This window comes from Gymnoscopelus braueri (assembly GCF_963280865.1).
Source record: "Gymnoscopelus braueri genome assembly, chromosome: 7".
Classification (NCBI taxonomy): domain Eukaryota; kingdom Metazoa; phylum Chordata; class Actinopteri; order Myctophiformes; family Myctophidae; genus Gymnoscopelus; species Gymnoscopelus braueri.
Genome location: NC_137608.1, coordinates 56,720,888 through 56,735,887, shown reverse-complemented (window position 1 = coordinate 56,735,887; position 15,000 = coordinate 56,720,888). Strand labels below are relative to the sequence as shown.

The 15,000-nt window shown below is 43.0% G+C and overlaps 1 protein-coding gene across 1 annotated transcript in view; it reads right to left on the bottom strand.

Annotated features, from left to right (window-relative positions):
* sv2ca (synaptic vesicle glycoprotein 2Ca) overlaps positions 1-15,000 on the bottom strand; it is a gene marked incomplete at both ends in the record, with an annotated part of 65,816 nt that overhangs the window by 4,822 nt on the left and 45,994 nt on the right. The window contains 6 exons of the mRNA XM_080432437.1: positions 1,534-1,667; positions 3,029-3,193; positions 6,613-6,701; positions 7,301-7,411; positions 9,609-9,698; positions 12,548-12,681. Of these exons, the coding sequence (XP_080288563.1) occupies positions 1,534-1,667; positions 3,029-3,193; positions 6,613-6,701; positions 7,301-7,411; positions 9,609-9,698; positions 12,548-12,681 (723 nt within the window). The remainder of the gene's footprint in view (positions 1-1,533; positions 1,668-3,028; positions 3,194-6,612; positions 6,702-7,300; positions 7,412-9,608; positions 9,699-12,547; positions 12,682-15,000) is intronic.

The window sequence follows — 15,000 nt, the reverse complement described above, 5'->3', positions numbered from 1 at the left end:
GCGGTAGTTCAGGCTCACTCACCCTCCAAACACATACAATACGTCCTCAATGCTAACGGTTCAATGTAAGCATCTCTTTGAACCCATTTAGACCGGGGACGCAGCGCGTGTGTCATTTTAAGATTTATTTGGCTATTCAAAAATAGCAGATCTACAAGCTCATAGCGCGGCACCGAGTGCCGCGCTATGAGCTTGTAGATCTGCTATTTTTGAAAAATCGTGAAAATGTGTGCAAATCTTTGAATATATATATATTTTTAAGCGAACATTTTAAACTCAAATCTGTGCTTCTGGGGGGTCCTTGGAACAACATGTTTTGAGATGGGGGTCCGCGGCCAAATACATATCATTTCGGTGCCGCGCTATGAGCTTGTAGATCTGACCCCAAAGAAGTCTTAAAATGACACGCAAATGCGTTCCCGGTCTTAAAGGGTTAAGCGGAGCGTCACTCCTCCACCGCCCCAGCCTCCTCCTGCAGCAGTGTGGTTTAAAATGGATTAAAGGGATAGTTCACCCCCCAAATTTTATTTTATTTTTATCCATTAGTCACCCCATGGAGACGTGCATTCATGGATACTTTTTAGTTTTAAGCCAATAATTTGATGCAGCGGTTCCGGTAGGAGACACAAAGAGTCTCCTTTGTGTCTCCTACCGGTCCGCTGGTCATCAAGTTATTGTCTTATAGGAATGAGACAAAAACAAACTAAAATCCATGAATTCAAGTCTCCATGGGATGAGTAATAATAAGGATTATTGCCCCACCACCAGATGCGACTGAGCAGGACGATGGTCCATGTCATCTATGATGTCATCTATGATGTCATCTATGATGTCACCAGCCTGTCATCGTCTGTAGTCGACAGGCAGTGCTGACGGGCCCCTGATCTCATAGTGACAGAGTGACAGCCTGTCACTCACAGCTATGATGGAGCATCAAGCTCTGTGTTTCAGTAGAGAAGGTTCTGACACAAGTATATCGTTGTTGTCGGGCAGAAACCTCTTCTACCGACCATCTCCATATTTTACCTTTTGACACATCAGTGTCATTTTAGGATTTCTTTGGCCATTAAAAAATAGCAGATATACAAGCTATAATCAGCGGTTCTCAAACCCTTTCATGTCAAGGGCCCCCAAAATTAAATGTATTTGACCGTGGACCCCCATCTCAAAATATGTTGTTCCAGGGCCCCCCCAGAGCCAGGCCCCCCCCCCCCAGAAGCAAAAAGTTGAGTTGAAAATGTAAACATATATATATATTCAAAGATTTGCACAAATGTTCACGATTATTCAAAAATAGCAGATCTACAAGCTCATAGCGCGGCACTCGGTGCCGCGCTATGAGCTTGTAGATCTGCTATTTTTGAATAGCCAAAGTATAAAATAAGTGGTTACACAGGAGCGGTTTGAATGGGTTAAAGTAAATCATACTACAGCGTCACACAAAAGCATCAACGGCAGCAGATCCGCTACTAAAGCCTGTAAGAGTCAGTGAGTGAAGAAAGCTAAGCTAACTGTCATGGCTGGCGTTCTCACCGGTGTTGAAGAAGAGCGATCCGATAATGGTGCAGTTACGGAAGTACGATCCGACCGACGTGACGTCATCAAAGTAACAGTTCACGAAGGTGGAGTCGACGAACTTCACCGACCTCAGCTTCATGTTGAGGAATCTGGAACACACACACATTCAGCAGTCAGTCAGACACACTGCTGTGTTCTGATGTTCCTCTCTCTCCAAACCCATCTGAGTATTAGTATTATAGTCCAGAGCTGTTACACACAGTAGTTCTCAAACGTTTTTCGTGCCAATGAGCCCCAAATTGATACATTTGGCTGCAGACCGCCATCTGAAAAGCCTTTGTGCCAGGGACCCCCCTGAAGAGATTTGTGTTAAAATAAAATAATAATAAATAAATAATACCAAATAAATAACAGCTCTACAAGCTGACAACGCGTTGTCAGCTTATAGATTTTGAGTTTGGTGTAGGGGGATGAGTGAGTTTTTTTTCTATCAATTAGTCTCTATTTTCTTTTTCTTTTTGTCGCGTACCGGAGCCAATTATCCAATATAGGCTCTGCTGGGGTCAGAGACCAAGGCTAAACTCCAAAACAACTCTCACAGTTACTGCACTGCACTGCACTGTACCAGCACTGCACTGTACCAGCACTGCACTGTACCAGCACTGCACTGTACCAGCACTACACTGTACCAGCACTGCACTGTACCAGCACTACACTGTACCAGCACTGCACTGTACCAGCACTACACTGTACCAGCACTGCACTGTACCAGCACTACACTGTACCAGCACTGCACTGTACCAGCACTACACTGTACCAGCACTACACTGTACCAGCACTGCACTGTACCAGCACTGCACTGTACCAGCACTGCACTGTACCAGCACTACACTGTACCAGCACTGCACTGTACCAGCACTGCACTGTACCAGCACTGCACTGTAGCAGCACTGCACTGCACTGCACTGTGTGCACTGCGCACTGCACTGCACTGCACTGCACTGCACTGTGTGCACTGCGCACTGCACTGCACTGCACTGCACTGTGTGCACTGCGCACTGCACTGCACTGCACTGTGTGCACTGCGCACTGCACTGCACTGCACTGTGTGCACTGCGCACTGCACTGCACTGTGTGCACTGCGCACTGCACTGCACTGCACTGCACTGTGTGCACTGCGCACTGCACTGCACTGCACTGTGTGCACTGCGCACTGCACTGCACTGCACTGTGTGCACTGCGCACTGCACTGCACTGTGTGCACTGCGCACTGCACTGCACTGCACTGCACTGCACTGCACTGTGTGCACTGCGCACTGCACTGCACTGCACTGTGTGCACTGCGCACTGCACTGCACTGTGTGCACTGCGCACTGCACTGCACTGCACTGTGTGCACTGCGCACTGCACTGCACTGCACTGCACTGCACTGTACTGTACTGTACTGTACTGTACTGTACTGTACTGTACTGTACTGTACTGTACTGTACTGTACTGTACTGTACCGTACTTGTCGTTGATGAAGGTTCCGTTGGTGTGGATCTGGTTCTCCAGGGTGAAGTTGAAGGTGAAGTCTTCGATGCGTTCGTTGGTGTGAGTCTGCACTTTGGACGCGTATTCATCTGCCTGCAGATGTTTGATGACGTCAGGGAACCACACCGACAGACCATAGTACCTGTAACATGACAGACAGACAGACAGACAGACAGACAGACAGACAGACAGACAGACAGACAGACAGACAGACAGACAGACAGACAGACAGACAGACAGACAGACAGACAGACAGACAGACAGACAGACAGACAGAAAACGGTTTGTGATTTTGCTTTCAGTTTTTCTTGTTGTATGTCTGGCTGCATTTCACCAACAGATCCGTATTGATCCAGTAGATTCTGATGGATCTAGAGGCCATGAGACACATGGCCCATGAACACACAATGTGACAGAAAGGCAATATGGCCGCCGGCCTGCTGGCTCTGCCAGCTTTCCTCCTCTGGCCTGACGCTCTGCTCTCAGGAGGACTGAGGTCTGTCAGCGATGTGTCAAGAGATGAATGAACTGACCGCACGATGTAGGAATCAGGGTTTTTCCAACGCTTTTCAGCTTCTCAGTTTTCAGCAGTGGTGGAAAGTAACTAAATACATTTACTCAAGTACTGTACAAATTTGAGGAACTTCTGCTTTACTGGAGTATTTAAAATTCCCAATACTTTTACTTCTACTCCACTACATCTCAGAGGAAAATATAGTACTTTTACTCTTGAAGTAACTGGAATTATTTGAAAACTTTAGTAACTAGTTACTTTGTAGATTTTGATTATTATTACAAAACATACATTAACCACTTCAACCCTATGTACATGTTGGCCATTTGAAAATAGCAGATCTACAAGCTCACAATGCGTCGCGATGCGACGTATTGTGAGCTTGTAGATCTGCTATTTTCAAATAATTTGTATACATTATATATTATATTATATATTTATACATTTGAAAACTTGTGAAATGGGACATTCTGCATAAAGAGTACTTTCTACTTTAAGTACTGTTAGAGACAATTTAGTTATTTAGATTTTATTTATTGTTTAGACACCCGCTGCAGTCTTCCTCAGAGAAGATTAAAAAGTTAAAACGACTTTTTAATCTGCTCTGGGACTGATGATGGAATTAGACCTACACATCATGGAGATGGGACTATCGATAGAATTAGATCCACAGATTATGGGGATGGGACTATCGATGGAATTAGACCTACAAATCATGGGGATGGGACTGGAATTTGAATTAGATCTACACGTCATTGGGATTGGAATATCAATGTAATTAGATCTACAAATAATGGGGATGGGGCTGTCTATGGAATTAGACCTACATATGTATATGGGACTCTATGGAATTAGATCTAAAAATCATGGGGATAGGACTATCTATGGAATTAGATCTACAAATCACGGGGATGGGACCATCGATGGAATAAGATCTACAAATCATGGGGATGGGACTGTCTATGAATTAGATCTACATACTGTATGTAGATGGGACTCTATGGAATTAGATCTACAATTCATGAGGATAGGACTGTCTATGGAATTAGTTCTACAAATCACGGGGATGGAACTATCGATGGAATTAGATCTACAAATCACGGGGATGGGACTGATGATGGAATTAGACCTACACATCATGGGGATGGGACTGGCATTTGAATTAGATCTACATATCATGTAGATGGGACTCTATGGAATTAGATCTACAAATCATGGGGATGGGCCTGTTTAATTAAGCAATATTACACGAGAGGGTGTGCTTTACCGTCATTATTGGCACGCCTGTGATGCGGTCAGGAACGAGGAGAAGCCAAGTTCCGCCAGCATCACAGAAGTGCCAATAATGTAAGGTAAAGCACACCCTCGAGTGTAATATTGCGATTATACAACAGTTACCAACAAAACACATCCAAATGTATTCATATTGTGGAGCAATTCATAATAAAAATGTTTCGCTATTATCCGTTTCCCTGTAAAGAGAAGAGTTTTTCACTGAGACATTAAATAGTCCCTGTAGCAGCACTATGAGCCTGAGGCACCGTCTCATCAATTAACACAGCCGAGCTATCAATGCTTGCGCAGTGGAATGAATTCCAGTAGGCTATATGCTCCGTCGTACGACCGTGTCACGTGGCCAAAATAACTGATCTACAAGCTGACAACGCGTCGCGATGGCGACGTGTTGTGAACTTGTAGATCGGCTATTTTCGCCGTGCGATACCTTCGTACGATAAAGTATAACATACACTGGACTGTTAACGAAATGGGAGTAATTTTACTTTAACACAGGAGGATATTTATAACCTTCTAACCATTGATCAACCGTAAGTCCACCAAATAAGTCAAAATGAACAACATAGTCCATTTTGCATAGCTGTTTGTTCTCCTGTGGCGGCGGTGGGTCAGGCTACTGTCTGTTTGTTTTCCTACCGTGGGACAGCGTGACTTCACAGCACAGCTGTGCCATATATGGTCTAATCAGGTGCGGACTGCAGTGCGGAGTGATTTATTTAATGTGATTAGGCCCGTGCTATGATGCTGGTTTGAAGCACGGCTAGAAAGCTATTTCAGCCAATCAGATTGCTTGGTCGGAACTACCTGTTGTATAATGTACTGTATGCACAGAACTGCAGGTTTGATCAAGAGTGGAAGACAAGAATTAGGGCTGTTCCCTCATAGACGATTCATCAATGAATCGGTTGTTTATAACTTTCAATTTCAAGTAGCCATTAGAGTGTTTAGTTCTCAACCCCCCAACCTGGAAAAGGCTGGTCTCTGCATTATGTGTATGCTGCAAACACAATTTAACAGATCTGTTGATTAAATACACTAATCAATTAGTCTAGTCGTTGGCTGTTGTGGATAGTTGCTGCTCAGTTTTAGCAGACGTTAGCTTGCTCAGATGTCTGCACAAGGATTCATGAGTAAATTAAATATAATTACTCTAAATGTATTTTACAAATGTATCTTTTTTGCAAATAATATGTTGAATTAATGTCAATGTGTATATTCAGACATAATACAATAATCTTGCATTCCCCTGCAGTACCTCTGCGGACCCCCTAGTGGTCAGGGACCCCCTGTTGAAGACCTCTGGATTAGTCAAGAAATTCCAATGACTTTTGGAATTATTCTAAGAATTGCTTTAGTCCAGGACAGCCTTAATATCCATATTCATTGGGGATAGACAGATATTCATTCATATATTCATGGGAAATAAACCCATTTATTCAGAGACCCAGTTGCACATTTATAATATCTCTGTAGCATGACTATAAACCTCTCTCACACAACCAGGTGATTATCCTAATTATGAATGAACCAATAGAAAATAGCAGACCCACGTGCTAAAATAGCAGATCTACAAGCTCAAGACTCGTCGTAATGTGACGCGATGTGAGCTTTTTGGAAAATGTTTGAAATCCTTCTGATTTGTTTAATTTGAAATCTGATTTTTTTTTCTTTTTGAACTTTTAAAAAGGAGAAACCCATGAAGAAAAATAAGAAAAGAAAAAACTGTGTTGTGAATGACATCAAAGACTCACCCAAAAGACAGTGTGAACCACACTATAGACAGACGCAGCATGGTGTCCCGCATGGGGTAGTTGAAACACTTCATCAGATTGATGTAGATCTGAAGAAAAAAGAGAAAACACAAGTTACTACCAGGTCCTGGTAGGAGATAAAACCAGCAGTACTAGAGGTCCTGGTAGGACATAAAACCAGCAGTACTAGAGGTCCTGGTAGGACATAAAACCAGCAGTACTAGAGGTCCTGGTAGGATATAAAACCAGCAGTACTAGAGGTCCTGGTAGGACATAAAACCAGCAGTACTAGAGGTCCTGGTAGGATATAAAACCAGCAGTTTTAGTGACAGATACACAGGCAGAGATTCACCTATGGAGAGACACACACACACACACACACACACACACACACACACACACACACACACACACACACACACACACACACACACACACACACACACACACACACACACACACACACACACACACACACACACACACACACACACACACACACAGACAGACACACAGACACACACCCAGACAGACAGACAGACAGACAGACAGACAGACAGACAGACAGACAGACAGACAGACAGACAGACAGACAGACAGACAGACAGGCAGACAGACAGACAGACAGACAGACAGACAGACAGACAGACAGACAGACAGACAGACAGACAGACAGACAGACACTTACCCCGTGTATCTCAGACTTCATTCTGAACAGAACCTTGCTCACTGGGTTTTTAGACTCTGACTCCATCTCCACCAGCTCATCCAGCTGTTTGGGGGTCTTGATCCTGTTCACCTGAGAAATGCACCATGGGAAACGGAGTCTTCATCATAGTTTAGTGGGGATGCACAGTATATACGCTGGGTGAGGGGCAAAACTCCAGTTTGGAATACGATGGATTGGATGATTGGAACCCAGGATAAACCCTGGATAATAGGTCTCTAGACCCGATGCTACTATGGACCCCATGCTCATTTAGGATAATCTCGTCGTGGCTTTTGAGTGGCTTCCTCGAGTGATTCCCAAAAAAACATAACGTTTCCGCATCATGACCACAATAGGGACAGGACGGTAAAAGCTGTATAGAAAATGTAGGATTAAACTAGAAAATGTGCTCCTCGGAGCACAAGTCTCCGCCAGCAGACCCGTGCTATTTTAATAGCACGGGTCGTCTTGGTAGAACGGGTCGTCTTGGTAGAATGCGCGTGGTTTTTGGTGTTCTGCAGGGGCGTCTGAATATGTAGTGTCTGCATCTAAAAAAAATTCTTCTTGAAGCAATGTGTCATATGGGAGTCGTCGTAATTGACTGGTTTGTTCAAATGCTTGTCTGTCTTCTTCATCTTCATTGTCTTGAACAGTTTCAGCAGTTGATTGGTGTGTTTGATCTATGTCAGTTTTCTCTAGTGCTACATAATGTATTTGATCAAGGTGGCCAATTGTTACAGTATTAAGACTTCGGCCTTGTTGTGGGATCAATTCAACTCTATAGTCCTCTTCTGTGTTACTGTTGTAGATGAGTATGCTTTCTTAGCTTTGGCCTTCTGCGCCTTTGCTTGACCAATGTTAGGTGTTCTCAGAGGGACACACACACGCACGGACGGGTGATTTGTACTGGAAGGTACTGTTCCAATCAAGACTGATTGATCCTGTCTTACCTCACTTCAAAAACAATGGCTTTTTGAAGTGACACACCTATTTATAGGATTTTATTTCGTCATGCGTCCCTCTAGCCAATCAAAGGCATTGGTGTCAACATATTGACACGTGTCACGTGGAGCTTGACCAATGTTAGCTTGGCTAGGAGGGAGGTGAACACACGGCGGGACGAAGCGAAAACATACTCTCCTCCTCCGGCGGAGACAATAACAACAGAAGACAACATGGCTTTAATCTGAGTCGTGGGACATCGGCAGCAAAAGGTTGTTCACGAGGAGGAGAGCCTGTGGTACTGGATGTTGTTGGTTCTCAAAGTGGGGTCCGGGGACCCCCAGGGGTCCTTGAGGGAGTTCCAGGGGGTCCCCAGCTAAATGGTAGTTATAGGAACCAAATGGAGAGTGTACAAATGGAACCAAACGGACCACCAAATGGAAAATAAGTGTTAAATAGCTCTATATTGTGATAGTACTCATTGCTATAGAGTGTTTGTTCAGTAAAAGGAGTCTCCTTGTCTCTCCAGCTCTTTATAAAACAGAAAATGCAGGAAAACAGCCTAAAGTCTGAATGACACGCCAGAACCTGATCCTCCCTTCACTCCCTTCACTCCCCCGGTGGGATCCTGAAGACAGATCTAAAGAACATCCGCTTCACAGGCGGCGCTAACCCAGGGTATTAAAGCCTCTTTAACCCTTCAAGACCGGGAACGCATCTGTGTCATTTTTAGGAGTTCTTTGGGCTATTCACAAAATAGCAGATCTACAAGCTCGTAGCGCTGCACCCAGTGCTGCGGTATGAGCTTGTATAGCAGAGCTTGTATATCTGTTATTTTTTGAAAAATCGTGGATAATAAAGTCTTTGAATAGATACGTATGTTTTAAAGCGAACATTTGTCCTTCTGGGGGTCCCCGGAACAACATATTTTGAGATGGGGGTCCGCGACCAAATACATATCATTCTGGGGGTCCTTGTCATTAAAAAGTTGGAGCACCACTGATATAGAAACATACTGTTATTTAGGAAACATTTTTAGATATGAAATTGACCCGTGGACCCCCATCTCTAAATGTTTTGTTCCAGGGACCCCCCAGAAGCAAAGATTTGAGTTACAAATGTTAGAAAAAAACTAAAAAATATATATTCAAAGATTTGCACAAACTTACAAGGTTTTTCAAAAATAGCAGATCTACAAGCTCATAGCGTGGCACTGAATGACACAACACAGGACTGACTGGGTTAAGGGACATGCACAGGAGAGAGAGAGAGAGAGAGAGAGAGAGAGAGAGAGAGAGAGAGAGAGAGAGAGAGAGAGAGAGAGGAACATAAAAGGAATACTGACGGTGAAGACTTTCTCGGGCTGCCCACGTGCTCGCATGTTGGTGTCATGAATTTGCTTCAGGATCATCCAGGCTTCATCATGTTTCCCCACCTGACAGCACAGAGAGAGAGAGAGAGAGAGAGAGAGAGAGAGAGAGAGAGAGAGAGAGAGAGAGAGAGAGAGAGAGAGAGAGAGAGAGAGAGAGAGAGAGAGAGAGAGAGAGACAAAGAGAGAGAGAGAGAGAGAGAGAGAGAGAGAGAGAGAGAGAGAGGTCAAGTGGAATTAATGGGACCAGGAATGACTAGAGGTGGCCATGATTTTATATACTATGCAGTTAATGCACGCATACAGTACATTGAGTGTACACACACAGACACACACACGCAGGCACGCAGGCACGCACACACACACACACACACACACACACACACACACACACACACACACACACACACACACACACACACACACACACACACACACATGACATTCCTTTCATTTTTCATAGATAGTCTAAGATGACAGGAGTCAGGATGAGTCATATTTCTTCAAAGGGTAATTATGCTAACAAGCTAATAGCCCGTTACTCACTGCACTCTGCTACTACACACACACACTCTACTAAACACACTCTACTACACACTCTACTACACACTCTACACACATTACATTGACAGTAGGACATTGTATATCTGGTTAAAGGCATAACATGTAACTTGTATGTTTACCTGTGTTTACGATACATTAAAAAAACAATATATATATATATATCCCCCCCCCCCTCAATAGCAGCTGCTGTTTTCTCTGTTTGTTAGTAAACATCCTGTCTACCCAAACAAACAGTGAACACATTAAAACACAGTGAGAGAACATTACAATGTGTTTCTGCAGGCAGTGATTCTCTTTTTTTTTAACTCTAAAATTGTATCCCACGATTTTGCGACCCCATTTTTCTCACCCAGTGACAATTTTCTAGGTATTCCTGGGCGCTACACTCCCTCTGCCAGCCTAGGAAGAGCCCAGAACCGGTCTATGTGTTTCAAAATGTTCATATTTTGTGTATTTGTGACATAAAAATCACACCCAGTGTGAAGTGAGCGGTGTTATTTAGAGCAGTGGTCATCACAGTGATGGAAGCTCACTTAAAAAAAAGTGATTATTTTTTTGAAGTGCGTGGTGCTATTTATAGGTTATGAATTTCATCATGCGTCTCGCTAGCCAATCACAGTACTGAGCAAAGAGTCTGAATACTTATCAGCCAATCACAGTACAGGTTATGAATTTCATCATGCGTCTCGCTAGCCAATCACAGTACTGAGCAAAGAGTCTGAATACTTATCAGCCAATCACAGTACAGGTTATGAATTTCATCATGCGTCTCGCTAGCCAATCACAGTACTGAGCAAAGGGTATGAATACTTATCAGCCAATCACAGTACAGCGACCCCAACCCCACTTATAGGAGCAGCTACACCGCTCAAAAATAACAAGTGATGACAATTTAATTCACGAAAATTTCCATCATCAAATGCTCATGATCTCACTCACTGTGATGTCACTCACTGTGATGTCACTCACTGTGATGTCACTCACTGTGAATGCACAAACTATGATGTCACACACTGTGAAATGGCAGCGTACAGTAGCTATGAAGTGTGAGGGAATGATTGATTGGGAGCAGTGGGGCGGGGTACACACACACACACACACACACACACACACACACACACACACACACACACACACACACACACACACACACACACACACACACACACACACACGTAGATGTAGATGAGCGCTCTGACAGCCTGCACTGCGGCTGGACTGTGCAGCAGATGTAGACTGGATGTGACACGAGCTCTGTGTGTGTGTGTGTGTGTGTGTGTGTGTGTGTGTGTGTGTGTGTGTGTGTGTGTGTGTGTGTGTGTGTGTGTGTGTGTGTGTGTGTGTTGCGTGGGTGGCAAACGTTCAGTCAACCTCGGGGGGGGGGGGGGGGGTGGGGGGTGCGTGGGGGTGCTGCTGGTGACTCAACCGGTTACGTCAAAATGAATAGTCTGTCATACAGCAAATGCCGTGTCGGAAAAAATATCAGATCTGATTTTTTTGGTATATGGATACTATTAGACAACACTACTTCTGAGTGTCCATTATACCACTATAGACGTCCTGACGGCACTTCCACTATTGTTTTTTCTATTGAATAATAATAATAAGTGTAATAATAATAAATGTAATAATAATAATAATAATAATAACTAGACTTCGCAATTCAGGACAATTGCAGAGTGTCGTTGCGCCGACGCGAGTCGCGGGTCGCTGCCGCCGGGACTCGAGTAATACGCTGGGAGGAATACCGTCGGAGGCTGCGCCAATTACATTGTCACGTAACTCCTGAGATCACTTGCGTTTCATTTTGAGAGGATTGATCCCCCCAACATATGGTTTTTGCATCAAAAGGTTATATTTTGAGCATTTGTGGCGCCCCCTATGGATCAAAGTAGAAACTATTTTGGGGATTTGTTGAGTAAACCACCCTTGACATGTGATTCAAATTTGGGATTGACTGGACGTTTTGTTCGTGATTTGTGGGCTTTTTTGTAAAACGGGCCCCTCCCGCTAACTTTGGAAGCCATTTACGGACGAACGGTAAGGACTATCAAAATTCTGTTTCGGTCCAGATTATCGCTTGGGTCCAGAGATCATGTGTACCGATTTTTGTGAAATTTGGAGAAAATATGTGGGAGGAGGAGCTAAAAGTGTGTTTTGGAGAAAATTCAAAATGGCGGAAAATCTATCCTGACGCAAATGGGCGTGGCCTATATGGGGAGTTACGTAATGACCCAAGGAATCTAGGGCACTGTGTTTTTTTTAGATAAATCTTATAAATCTTATAGAGAAATGTTAGATTGTGTCATAAGAACTGTGTTCCAAAACAAATAAACAAATAGACAGGTTACCTCCAGGTAGAAGCGTGGGCTCTCGGGCATGAAGGTCAGAGCGACCACAGCGCACACACAGGGCAGAGCGCAGACCACCACGAACACCCTCCAGCTGTGGAACTGGTAGGCTGAGCCCATGCTGAAACTCCACCCTACACAAATACACACAAACACACACATAATAAACACACTGCAGAGACACACACGACACTGGTAGCAGTGGCTCTCAAACGTTTTCATGTCAAATTGATATGTATTTGCTATTTTTAAATATCACTATTTTTAAGTGTCGTGCACTTAAAAATAGCTGATCTACAAGCTTGTACATCTTGCAATTTTTCGGCTTTAGGCTTAAAAAAAATAAGAAAACAAAAATGTTGTTCATAAAACTGCTGTCCTAAAAATGTTAATGTTAAACTATAGTAATATAAACGCAAGCTGTGAGCTTGCACATCTGCTATTTGAGAGCTTGTACATCTGCTGTTTTTGAATAGCCAACATATAAATGGATAAGGTGGTTAAAATGATTGTGACGCTGTATTTAACACATTCTGCTGGGGAACCCCTGGGGGTGTGCTTGTAGATCTGTTATTTTTGGCTAAAGTTCTCCTCAGAATGTGGATGCTTGGTTGAAGTGGTAAATGTAAAAATCACAAATATTTGGCGGCCGCCCTGTAGTAACTCTGAGGACCCCCTAGGGGTCCCGGACCCCCTGTTGAAGACCCCTGCTCTACACAGTGATGCCAGGCTGCACCATGTCTGCCTCGAAATAGAAATGGGTTTTCAGTGGGTTAGCAAACCGCTTGTCCCTTGGAGCCTCCCTTCTGACAGAAGCTGACACAAACACACTGTTTTCCCCAGACGTGTTAAACCACTTAATAAGCCCTTTATAGACTTACTGTACGGACAGCCAATGCAGCAGATCTACAAGCTCACCACACCTTGTGAGCTTGTAAGAACTCTATTTTTGAAACGTTTCGTTTTGAAAATTTTTGGACAACCTCCAAACAGACAAGGCCTCACGATCTATATAATACATTATGATGTATTTATGTTAATTAGGTCTTCTTCCCTAGAAATGCAGAGTCACAAAAAACACTGGGCTACGATATCTGTCTTTGACATGTTTGTGGAGTGAAAGGCATGAGCTTCCATAAATATATATATATGGTCTCAGCCGGGTGGAAAAACCTCACACGTCCAAAACTGTTAGGATTCAAATTCAAAAATAACAAAAGTAGCAGATCAACCACAAGCTCCAAACGCGGCTCCAAAACGCAACGCTTCCTGCCGCGTTTGGAGCTTGCAGATTTGCTCAGAGCCGTATAAGAGAGAGTCGCGTCACGCTTTGATCTCACCGCAAAACGGGCCGCTATGGGCTGTAGTTCATTTATATTATAACTCTACGGGCTGTAGTTCATTTATATTATAACTCTATGGGCTGTAGTTCATTTATATTATAACTCTATGGGCTGTAGTTCATTTATATTATAACTCTATGGGCTGTAGTTCATTTATAGTATAACTCTATGGGCTGTAGTTCATTTATATTATAACTCTATGGGCTGTAGTTCATTTATATTATAACTCTATGGGCTGTAGTTCATTTATATTATAACTCTATGGGCTGTAGTTCATTTATATTACAACTCTATGGGCTGTAGTTCATTTATATTATAACTCTATGGGCTGTAGTTCATTTATATTATAATTCTACAGGCTGTAGTTCATTTATATTATAACTCTATGGGCTGTAGTTCATTTATATTATAACTCTATGGGCTGTAGTTCATTTATATTATAACTCTATGGGCTGTAGTTCATTTATATTATAACTTTATGGGCTGTAGTTCATTTATATTATAACTCTATGGGCTGTAGTTCATTTATATTATAACTAGTTCATTTATATTATAACTCTATGGGCTGTAGTTCATTTATATTACAACTCTATGGGCTGTAGTTCATTTATATTATAACTCTATGGGCTGTAGTTCATTTATATTATAACTCTATGGGCTGTAGTTCATTTATATTATAACTCTATGGGCTGTAGTTCATTTATATTATAACTCTATGGGCTGTAGTTCATTTATATTATAACTCTATGGGCTGTAGTTCATTTATATTATAACTCTATGGGCTGTAGTTCATTTATATTATAACTCTATGGGCTGTAGTTCCAAACATTGGAACTGTCTCATTGAGACAGAGAGAGCATTTCCTCATTCCATTCTTACAATGGGAGTCCATGCTAGTGACGTAACTCTCTTATACGGCTCTGGATCCGCTTCTTGTGTGTGCAGCAGCCTTTAATGTCAGCGGCACACCAACTCTTTGATAGATGGTTCCCCCTCCGTTCCAACTGATCCAGAACATAAATAATTATTTGTGTGAACAGAAGGTCAGTGGAGTGGAGGGTCTGAAGAAGTACTCACATTATGTACTCAAGTAAAAGTATCAATACCACA